The sequence below is a fragment of the Engystomops pustulosus genome, chromosome 2 (genome assembly GCF_040894005.1).
Source record: "Engystomops pustulosus chromosome 2, aEngPut4.maternal, whole genome shotgun sequence".
Lineage (NCBI taxonomy): Eukaryota > Metazoa > Chordata > Amphibia > Anura > Leptodactylidae > Engystomops > Engystomops pustulosus.
The window spans coordinates 30,389,988-30,402,540 of record NC_092412.1 but is presented as its reverse complement, the minus strand read 5'-3'; the positions used below and the strand labels follow the sequence as shown (position 1 = coordinate 30,402,540).

Sequence of the window (12,553 nt, the reverse complement as noted above, 5' to 3'; positions counted from 1 at the left end):
CACACATGTGTGGCACCACATCTGCGCCGCGCCGCTATTGCCGTCTATGGGGACGTACATGCGGCCGCAAATTTGCGGCCGCATGTACGTCCCCGCAGACGGCCATGTGAATGTGCCCTAATTCTGCACAGTATCAAAGGTGTGTCTGAGGGGGATACTGTGCAGAATTACAGGGGTGCAGTAGGAGACCAGCACTGGGGGATCCCCTCCAGGAGAAGCCACTACTGAGGAGATCACTGGGTGCAGGGTGTCACACACCTGGGTGCTGCTGTGAGTGTTATCTTCATTCTGGGCTGTGGGAGAAGCAGAGAGGAGCTTGTAGCAGGATCACATGTAAGTGCCCGAATCTAACATTGCGCCTAAACTGAGCCAAAATTGCGCCTAAACTGTGTTAAAGTAAAGTGATTAATAAGAGGCAGGAAATTACCTTATCACAGTTGGCAAAACAGTGCACCAGAATTTAGGCGCAACTACTACACTTAGGCGCACCAAAGTGATAAATGTGGCCCTATGTATTATATGGTGGCCCCTCCTGGACTATAACATGCTTTCATAAGATATAACAAGGTGCACAACATGCATTAATATCATTACTCATAGTCAGTGGCGTACCGACCGCGGTCGCAGCGGTCGCCATTGAGACCGGGCCCATCGGACGGGGGGGCCCGGGCGACCGTCTCAATGGCGACCGTGGTTGGTACGCCACTGGCAGTCGGGCAGGGGCCTCCGTCCGTCCGGACAAGAAGCTCCTGCCCGTCACTGAATAGTGCTCGATGCGGCCACTATAACTGGAGCGATGTGGCCGGAAGACAACCCCGGCGCACATCGCTCCATGAACTGGGATGCGCGGCTGCGTGATGACGTCATCACGCGGCCGCGCACCCCTTCCTGTCTGCCCGCGGCAAGAAGATAGAAGACGCGGACCCGCTACCAGTGGGTTTTTTTTTAAATGGGGCTTATTGTATAATTAATTAATTGGGGGGGGGGGGGATATGTAATAATTGTGTGTGTTGGGGGGGGGAGTGGAATCTAATAATTAATTGTGGGGGGGGGGGCAGAATATGTAATAATTAATTTCGGGGGGGGGGGGAGAATATGTAATAATTCATTGTGTGTGGGGGGGGAGAGATTGTAATAATTAATTGTGTGTGTGTGTGGGGGAATATGTAATAATTAATTGGGGGGGGTAGAATATGTAATAATTAATTGTGGGGGGGAGAGTATATTTAATAATTCATTATGGGGGAGAGAATATTAAATAATTAATTGTGGGGGGGCAGAATATGTAATAATCACTGAAATATCGGTTAGCAGAAAGGGTTTTGAGGTTTTTTTTTTAGGTAAAGTTGGGGAGGGGGGGGGGGGCCCATTAGGAATTTTGTCCCGGGGACCAGTGGACTCTAGTTACGCCACTGCTCATAGTGATACAAAGGAAATATTTAATGAACAATGTAAAAAATCCTTTAACAGAGAAGTCATATTCTATTCCAATTGGTCTAAATATCTATTTAAATACATTTCAGCTTATCAAGGTCTTAGTTCATTGCAGTCCATCATTGTGTGGTGCTCCCTACTTAGACCAGAATAAGCAGGAATTTATATACTCTGCATCTGCTCAGCTCTTCCTGCTATATTCCTGCAGATAGGACACTATGGGCCACATGTATCACTCGTTTTGTCTGTTGTTTTTGTGCCTTTTCATTCGGGCTCACCGTTTTGCGCCATTTTTGCGACTAAACGCCAAACTTGCCGTGCAGCAAAAATAACCAGCTTTCCCTCATGTATCTTACCAATCCAGATGTTTTGCTGCGCCTAATGATATTCATCACTTGCAACTTTGTCATTTAGGCGCAAAAACGGGCGCAAAAACACTCCAGCCCGAAGGTGGCGTAAACTGAGAAGTAGCACTGAGTTGCTCATTCCCTCCTGCTCTATGCCTGCAGATAGGACACTATGTACAATCTGTTCAGCTCCTCCTGCTCTATAACATGCTGCCTGCATATAGGACACTATGTACAATCTGCTCAGCTCCTCCTGCTCTATAACATGCTTCCGGTAGATAGGACACTATGTACAATCTGCTCAGCACCTCTTGCTCTATAGCATGCTGTCTGCAAATAATTCCTGTTGCTTTTGATAGGTCAAATAAAGTCACCTTCTTGAGATTGTGATACCTTTTAATGGCTAACTGTAATATAAGATGTTACAAGCAAGCTTTCAGGACAGCTATGGTCCCTTCATCATGCATGGTATCCTGAAAGCTTGCTTGTAACATCTTATATTTCAGTTAGCCATTAAAAGGTATCACAATCTCAAGAAGGTGACTTTATTTGACCTATCAAAAGTAACAGGAATTTTGTCAACTGGCTAACATGGTACAAAACTTTTTGTCTGCAAATAAAACATTTTGAACAATCTGCTCCGCTTCTACTGCTCTATAACATGCTGCCTGCAGATAGGACACTGGACACTATGTACAATCTGCTCCGCTTCTCCCGCTTTATAACATGTTGTCTGCAGATAGGACACTATGTACAGACTGCTCAGCTCCTCCTGCTCTATAACATGCCGCCTGCAGATAGGACACTATATACAATCTGCTCAGCTCCTCCTGCTCTATAGAATGCTGTCTGCAGATAGGGCACTACTTGTAATCTACTCAGCTGCATATTGGACCCTATGTACAATCTGCTCAGCTCCTCCTGCTCTATAACATGCTGTCTGCAGATAGGACACTATGTACAATCTGCTCAGCTTATCCTGCTCTATAACATGCTGCCTGCATATAGGACACTATGTACAATCTGCTCAGCTCCTCCTGCTCTATAACATTCTGCCTGCAGATAGGACACTATGTACAATCTGCTCAGCTTATCCTGCTCTATAACATGCTGCCTGCAGATAGGACACTATGTACAGACTGCTCAGCTCCTCCTGCTCTATAACATGCCGCCTGCAGATAGGACACTATGTACAGACTGCTCAGCTCCTCCTGCTCTATAACATGCCGCCTGCAGATAGGACACTATATACAATCTGCTCAGCTCCTCCTGCTCTATAGAATGCTGCCTGCAGATAGGGCACTACTTGTAATCTACTCAGCTGCATATTGGACACTATGTGCAATCTGCTTAGCTCCTCCTGCTCTGTAACATGCTGCCTGTAGATATTACATTATGTACATTCTGATCTCCTCCTGCTGTTTATAACACGTTAGCTGGACAGTATGTTCATTGAGAAAGGTCCCTTTAAGGTAATTTTCTTCTTGGACCCATGTTCATTATTGCAACATCCAGATGAAGGAAAAAAAATACAGGAGCTGTTAATCATAGTCCTGATTTAATGATTCCTCCCAGTGCCAAGACTGAAATGTGCGTTTAGTCACCCCACCCCACCAGATGTCAAGTAAAATATACAACTGGAGCCGAGCCATGAGAAGCCAAGAACCGGACTGACACGCTGAACACATTCTGGAACAGTCCCACTAAAAGAGGCAATGCCAACATATGGATGGCTTATCAATGGGCACAGTATGATGCCAGGGCATGTGGGGCCACGTACCCAGAACACATGTCACATGTGATGGCGTCTTCATGAATGTAACATGCCGCAAAAAACTATTTGATTTGTGTTGGCAAGAAGCTTCCATCAGTTATACGTTACTACAGGGCAGAGAGGTTGTACATTACCACTTCAAAAGCTATGGAAGAATGGGATGTATTCAGACACGTAACCTGAAGCTCCTGGGCCCCAGTGCAAAATCTGTAACAGGACCCCCCCCATCTACCATGTGCCATGTATAATACTGGAGTCTAGTCATACAGTAGAGGGGCCCCCTATACTTCAGGGTCTCATTGTATCTGCTACCTGTGCACCCACTATAACTATATTGTACATTGTTGTGTAGCTTTATCATTCAGGAGCCTGGGAATGCAATGAAATCTGTCATGGTAGTTGGATTGACTTATCACTAGAGATGAGTGGACTCGATGGTCGGCTTTGGTATTCGGGTTTGGTCACCCAACCCAGGAATGTTGCTGGATTGGCAGCTGAAGAGCCAATCTGGAAAACTGACGCCCCTAATAACTAGCCGTGGCTATGATTGGTTAGGTGGATACCCCTCTTCAAGCGCCAATCCATGGTAGTAGGATTGACTTATCACTAGAGTTGAGTGAACTCGATGGTAGGCTTCATTGTCGGCTTCAGCTGCCTGACCTAGAAAAGTCACCAACCAAACAGCCAATCTGGAAAACTGATGCTCCTAGCAATGATTGGCCACCAGGGGGACGCCCCTGTTCAGCCGCCAATCCGGCAATGTGTTGGGGTCATGCAGCATAACACCGAACCTAAACCCGACCATTAGTTCCACCAAGTGTTGGGCTGGAATACATTGGGTCCACCAGTAAAATCTGATCCTTCGGCCAAGCACTGTACAGCTGTAAGTTTGTTACATGTATACACACATCTGTAAATATAATCATATAAATACAGAGGATATTTGAGATTATGTATGCTAATTATATCTGTGAATTGCAGAGAGGGTACCTTATCCAGCATTACTAATGCAGGGCCTGGGGGCCCCCCAACTCAGGGGAACACGGGTGGATCCACCTGTCAACCAGTCCGAGCCTGGTTCCACTGATATATACTTAGCACTCATTGCACAATTGTCTTCTGGCACTATATGGCTCCCCCAAAGGCTCCTGGCCCTAGTTATGGCCTTACCTCCTGTGGTTACAACCATGGGTGGAGCTATGTAGAGCAAATACCTAATGAATGAATGGATAATTTGATGATTGAAGGGAATTTGGTGCCATAATGGGTAACTGTATGGTGCTTCCTTCAACTTATTTAAGAGGAACTTCAGGACCTCTCCTGTTTGCTTTAGTGAATCCATCCATGTAGAATCTTTATGAGCCTTCCTGCCTTGTAATTCCTACAAAAATCATGGAGAATTTGACATCTAAGTGTCACTTTGTGTGAGTTATTAGTAGCAGCAGAGCTGTGAAAATGCAATTCTATTCAGATTTGTAGCTGGACTTGGAACTAGTGATGTGTCTTTTGTGAATAGATTAGCTATGCCCCTTTTAGCTCGATTTTATTTGGCTAGGATGAGGTAGTAGAGATGGGTTGATAACCAAGTAAATATCTTTTACAGTATAATTGATAGGGAGCCATTTGGTAGCCAGATTTGTTTAGTGAGTTGAGCCAAATGATCCAGCTTACTAAAAAGAGTCAGATTTCCCATCAATTCTTGGAACGTTGGGGCGGCGCCCTCACACTTCTGTGTTCTTAGGTCTCTGCTCTCAAACTGCTCCTCAGCTCCTACCTGTCTGCTGTAATATATAACCAGAAACCGGATGCAACAATGACTCAGAAGGCAGCAGTTCAGTGAAGAGATCTTACACAATATTCCACAACTGTACTCCAAGTCCAGCTACAATCCCTGAATACCTAAAAGTAGCTGCAGCTTTGTATGCTCAATTGCCTTATGGTCCAATACTCTTCAGAAACGGCAGCTCAACCCAGTGCACTTTATTGGGGATGATCTCTAATGCCATGACATTACCCAAAGGACAAAGTAGGAATTGTTTCTTGAATAAAAAAGGACCTTTTTATAACTATTTTGGTAAAACTCCGCACTGCTCATCATACTGGTGACAGCTTCCCTTGTAATGTGTTATTACATCTTTTGCTTTTGTATGTATTTCCAGTTTATTCACTTTTCCTCTGCAGAACATTAGAACTTACACTTACAAATATATTGCCTTAACCGTATTTAATTTCTCAAATTCCCTCTTCATTATGACGCCATACACAAGCATTTTCCATCTCCCGGAGCTGATATCGTATTACTTTAGCTCGCTTTCATAGAGCTTCAAGCTGCCAGCGCTCGCATTGATCATATTAAAAGACTGCTGCTGTTTTCCTGCACAAACCACATTTAAGAAAGTGAAAAGAGAAACGTTTTTGGGTTTTTTTTTTGTAATAACAGAGTAAAAGTTCTTGAATTAAAAATGATAAACTAAACCTTATCAACACATACAATGGAATTAAAATCTCCTACACCTACATAGTAGTTTACTAGGGGAGAGGGGGTGGGATCAGACTACACAGTGTTTGTTTGTAGTCTGTTCCCATGGAGACATATAGGTCAACATAGAGATTCTATGCACAAATTGAAAAAAAATGAAACAATAACAAACAGGGGCGGATTCAGACTGCCATGGGCCCTGGGCTGTATGATTATTGTAGCCCCTAAAAGTCTGGAAATCACTTGCTACATATGGTTCTAGAATAAAGCTTCTTTGTCTGCCTTCATTCTGCGGTTTCAGAATCTTTAGAGGACCTTCAAAGGTCCTGAAATGGCTCTTGTGTACATGTGTATTGAGAGCAGGGAACAGATCTACAAGGATTTCATGGGTGAAGACCCTTCTCTGTATACAATTTGGTGGTTGGTTTGGGGGTCCATGGGCCTGGTAGATGGCTTGGACCCCCCCAAAGCTACCTCCCAAACTGCCTATATTATAAACCATTACTGATCACAAAGCTCCTTTTTTACATTCTTGATAAATATTACTTATAATATAGATTGGTAGACCAACTTTACATTAGTACGAAAGCATCGGGATGGTGTAATAAAAAGGTTTAAATTTCCTACCATATACATGGAGCCACTGGTTGCTCATGAGTAGCCGTTCCATTAGCAATGTTGAGACGGCCAAATATCTTGTAGTATCATATACAGTTAATGGAGCAGAAACATGAATGGTTGACCTGATCCTCCATTGATAGAGATGTCATCATTTTTAAGAAGTGAGGAATTAAAGAAGTTGGCCACTTTTCCTCATGCAATTTGTAACGTGTGTGTAAGTATGGGGGGCTGCATATTAGGTAATTTACCAATATATATCTATTAAAAGCCTTCTGTCTTTTACCTCATCCGCCAGACATTCCTGACCATATAATGGCCGCAGATGGAGAGTCATGTCATCTCTATCTGTCCATGAGCAATCACCCTGCCAGGGCCTTAAGCTTGTATTCATGAATACTATCATAAAGTCCCTGACAGGGTGATTGCTCATGGACAGTTAGACATTGCATGACCCTCCATCTGCGGCCATTTTATGTACAGGAATCTCTGGCTGATGAGGTTAAAGGAGGTTTCACTTTACATATCAGGAAAACACTTTTGATAGATAAGTAAATTAGCCAATATACTGCCCCTCTACACATTACAAAAACATAAGGTAAATTGGCTAACCCCTTTAAAGTGCATCTACCACCAGGATGTAGGACTTTATGCAAATGAGCCTGAGGGGCTCCAGGCTCCATGGTTGTTATTGGAGCCTGGAGCCCCTCAGGCTCATTTGCTTAAAGTATTTTATCCTGGTCCTTTAGGGGCCCTCACCAGAGACCATGGACTTACAATGATCCTCATCATTGTGTATATTATATAGTTTTGCAACTCTGTCTTATTTAAGCCTCTAGCAGTGGCCACCGGCCAGCGTCTGCCACCTACTATCTTAATAATGAGATGATTCTGGTCATTCTCTCCTATTCTACACAGCAAAGCTCAATAGGAATCCAGCAGTAGCCAATTATAACTGCTCTGGTGGTCTTGGAATAGAATACAATAACTATAAATTGAACAAAATAGGTTTATAATTTTTTCCCGAGAGCCTCCTCCAACTTTGATCCTGTCCTGCTCGGCATGTGAAATGGGGGACATCAAAGTCTATAGTCATATGATAAATGACCATCTGGTTTGAAGTCAAACATATTTTTCATCCTAACCATTCCTTTGTCTTGTTCTTTTTGCAGCTTCAAGGATCTTTGAAGAGAAGACTGGTAGTGAATGTATCTCCAGCAAATAATAAGAGATCGAATGGTGGATCCGATAATGGATTCCTCGAGTTCAAGAAGATTAAAAGCAACGAGTGTATATCGATGGGGCAGAACATGTACCGTGCAGTTGATGGAACGATCCAATCTATCAACGGAGCGATGCCAATGGATCAAGCCATACATAGGAAGAACGGGAACATGACCGCCAATGACATGTTCAATACAACCCTAAAGGATATAAAGAAGGAACCCGAGGAAAACCTAGCATGCAGCAAACATCTTGATTCCCGTCTTTCTCATGAAAATATGTTTCGATATGGAGATGACAACGAGGAACAACTTATGGACCCAGAACTCCAAGAACTTTTTAACGAGTTTACTTATATTTCGGTGCCACCAATGAGCGATATTGAGTTGCAGAATATGATCAATATCACAATTAAGCAAGATGAACCTTTCAACATCGATATTGGTCAACAAAACCAAAGAAGTGCCCCGTCATCTATACCTATGGACAAGGTGGTCATAAAAAGCGAATATTCGCAGTGTTTGAATCCTACCAGGGTTGGCTCCCCACAGATGAGACCATCCTCTACAGGGCCAACTTTTTCCATGTCTAGTTCACCATTGGCTTCTTCACCAAGTGCAACTGTAGCCCAAAATCAAGGGCAATCCCAGTCTTCTTGTGTGAACCGTATAAGCAATTGGCAAGATCTATCTCATGCTCAACAGCTAAAACAAATGGCAGCTAATCGGCAACATAACTTAATTCAGCCACACCAGCCTAATACATCTTCTAATTGGTCAAATGTTCCTCCTACGGGACAATCATCAAGACAGTATGGACTCGAGAAGGTTCCAAGTCCCTTTCGACAGCAGCAGTTAAGTCCTCATGGTACTTCAGTAAGTACTTCTCCTGGAAGTCAACAGAAGGCTATAGGTAACTACCTCTACAAAAGTAGCTCGCCCAATAACCCTGCCGAGATGATGAAGCCTCAGGATACCAATAAGAACTCTGTGACATCCAGCCATTTACCTGCAGATCACCATCTGGGCATGTCTAAACCTCTATTTCATTATAGTCCTGACCATCCAAACCATCAAGTTTCTTCTGTCTTGGGTACACAACCCAAAGCTGGGATGCAATTCACACCACAACAACCTCCAAGTTCTACGACATCTCCACATGACTCCGCTCAACAGATCAGTACATTGTCCAACCAGTCACTGCCAAGGCCGTCTAATTTTCAGCAGAAGATGATGCCAAAAATACCAAATCAGCCAATGTCAGGACTTCAGTATCCACCTGTACATCAACAACAGGTAAGGTGTCCTCCTCTATAGCTTTAGAACCTTAGTTTTCATAAAAAAAACTTAAATTATGCTATTATATTATGATGCAAAGCCACAAATTTAGCATGTACATAGTTTGTATGTTGTTTTTCTCAATGTTTTTGTATGCAGAATTTGATTTTGTATGTAGGATTTGAGGGGTTTTCAGAGATAAAAAATATTGATGACATATCCAGAGACTAGGTCCTCAGTATCAGATTGGTGGAGGTCCAACACCTAGAACCCCCCACACAGACCAGTTGTTCTAATAAACTGATAAACAGGATTGTATATAGGAAGTAGACAGCGCCATTCTCAGTTTAGTGGTCAGATCAGGTCCTGCACATCACCTTCCATTCATTTGAGTGACAGCTAAGCTGCAGTGACTCGGTTTAGCCACCATACAGAGAATGGTGCTGTTTGCTTCCTGTTCTCTTTTCTGTTTATCAACTGTTGAACTTTGGAGGTGTTGAATATATAACTCACACCAGTCTTATATTAAGGGTCTATACGTAGGATATGACAACAATATTTTTTGCTAAAAAAAACCTGAATTCTGACTGCATTACTGACTCGATCCATGACTATACTAAAGTGTAACAACCAACATTATTTTGGACTATAAAACAGGCAGCAAACCAAGTGCAAATAAATAATGAGATGTATCTACATGTTTGTGGAGTGTGTATCTGCATTAATGGTAAAATTGTGTTTAATGATGAAGATACAACTTAGTATATAAGGGTAATGCATTAAGATGTATTCTGCACTCAAGGCTTTACATATCATAGAGAGAGCAAAGGCAGCTGCTCGAAGAGCCATAAAGTAGGGGGCCAGAATCAGGTTGCTGCCGCCTTTGTCTCTCTGGGAAGTGTAATCCTGCACAGAACTTTCACATAAACCAAGAAGGGAAAGCAGCATGAGAGCGACGAGAGATCTATGGGAGATGTTCTACAAGACATGGAAGCTATATGAAAAAAATAACAATATCTGGATCTGTTCATGCACAGAACTAGAAAGCCCACCAAACGGAAGCACAGCACCATTCTCTGCATAGTGGCCAAGGCAGGTTACTGCAACTCCTATTCCAGGCTGATCATCAGGAGTGCCCTGAGTAGACCCATGCTAAGAATAGGTCTTGATCATTTATAACCTGAAAAAAAGCTTGAAAAAGGGATTAATATTCCTAAATTTGCATGGATTGGTGCTGGAGAAAATACCTTCAGGAAATATACACCAAATCTTGGCAATTTGTAGCACATTCACTTTACCAATTCCCTGGTGCTATTACTCTGGAGCTTTCGTGGTCTCCTGTTCATCCGCCAGTGTCCATATGATTTCCACAACCTGTGATTGGCTACAATGGTCACATGATAAAATTACATGCTGACGTCCAAAAAAGTAGAGGCTGGGAGCAGGGGTGCACCATCCATGAGACGAGTTATACCTCTTGCCTAAGCAGGACTTTTATCAAGATGGAGCGCAGCATTAGGGACGCAGTCACCTGCCATAATACAGGACCTGCCATTTAAAAAATGGAGAACCCACAAAAATAACCTGATATATTACGGTAATTCTGGATGGGGGGGGGGCACACTTCTTTAGTGCGCCTCAGCAAGCAGAGTTTAAGTTCATCCTTGAGTGATAGCAATAGTGGGTCAAAATGGGTTACATTTTGAGGCCTAAAAATTCTATCCAAAAAGGAGAGGCTGAACCTTAAAAAGGTTGTGGTGCATATTGGCGCAAGTCTGGGACTTACCCTCTTTGGCCACTCACTATGATTTTAACAGTGTTTTGGCGTGGTAAACCATGACAGTACAGGGCTTGCCATTCTTTATTTCCATATCTTAAGTTGAGGTGGATTTTCCGCTAGAAAATGTGTGGCAAAATCCAACATCTTAGCGTGACGCTGTGGATCTATAGGTCCAGGGTCGGCTCCAGGTTTCAGCAGGCTCCTTTGCAGTGAACTCATGTGAAGGTATTAAAAATTCAGAAACTTAAACTCCTGTTCCCTAAAATATTCCCTAGTTTATTATGCCAAACAGCCCCCACATGGTTATTATATAATAAGCCCCCTTCACCCCTTATGGATTCATTAGATACAGCCCCTCTCACCCCCATGGATGTACAGAGTTATGTGGGCCCCCTAAGCAGCTCTGGACCCACAAGAGGGCACTTGCCCTGGTATGCCCAGTGCTGGCACCGACCCTGTATAGGTCACTTATCACAAAATTCACAGTACTAGTATATCCCACGTTAAATAGCACTAGGAGGGAGGAGCATTTATGTCTTACAATGGGGCCCGCTCCACCTCTGACTGCATATAAACACTTCCTCACATGTATGGTAGGCTATTATTCCTTCCAGCGCCAGCTCTATAACAGATGGGTATCCTGGCATGCCCTGCCAAGGTCACCCACACCATCATTCAAGTCCATTTTTAAAAAAAATCTGCATTTATTCCCTTAGTTTGTATTTTTCCGTATCATAATATCAGTCATGTTGGAGGGCTGGAAAAGCTGGGTTGCAGGCAGGTCACGGTCACACTCATTTACATTGGCAGAGGTATGTGGGAAAGCCTGCACAGAGCTCGTCTGTCTTTTATTTTGCTTGAGATTTAACTTTTCTGAGACCAACATTCAACAGATCCATATAAAAAAAAAAAAATGAGACGGCAAGAGCCAGAGAGAACACACACATCTGTGGAAATGTTATTAATGCCCCAGGCCGCCCCTCATTACCGGGGAGACGCACTTATTCCAGCGCGAGTAGTCATCCATATTTAAATGTAGAGTTCAGGATGTCCAGAATAGGGTTTTATGTTCCATCAGTCTCACATATCCGAGATCTAACACCTTATTAGCATAGCCATGATGCAAACATGTGGTGCAGATGTTGTATACACTCACCGGCCACTTTATTAGGTACACCATGCTAGTAACGGGTTGGACCCCCTTTTGCCTTCAGAACTGCCTCAATTCTTAGTGGCATAGATACAACAAGGTGCTGGAAGCATTCCTCAGAGATTTTGGTCCATATTGACATGATGGCATCACACAGTTGCCGCAGATTTGTCGGCTGCACATCCATGATGCGAATCTCCCGTTCCACCACATCCCAAAGATGCTCTATTGGATTGAGATCTGGTGACTGTGGAGGCCATTTGAGTACAGTGACCTCATTGTCATGTTCAAGAAACCAGTCTGAGATGATTCCAGCTTTATGACATGGCGCATTATCCTGCTGAAAGTAGCCATCAGATGTTACAGGGTACATTGTGGTCATAAAGGGATGGACATGGTCAGCAACAATACTCAGGTAGGCTGTGGCGTTGTACCAAGGGGCCCAAAGAGTGCCAAGAAAATATTCCCCA

At 43.4% G+C, this 12,553-nt stretch overlaps 1 protein-coding gene across 1 annotated transcript in view; it reads left to right on the top strand.

Annotated features, from left to right (window-relative positions):
- MAML2 (mastermind like transcriptional coactivator 2) overlaps nucleotides 1–12,553 on the top strand; it is a 112,028-nt gene that overhangs the window by 46,978 nt on the left and 52,497 nt on the right. Inside the window, exon 3 of the mRNA XM_072134165.1 lies at nucleotides 7,825–9,171. Within this exon, the coding sequence (XP_071990266.1) occupies nucleotides 7,825–9,171 (1,347 nt within the window). The remainder of the gene's footprint in view (nucleotides 1–7,824; nucleotides 9,172–12,553) is intronic.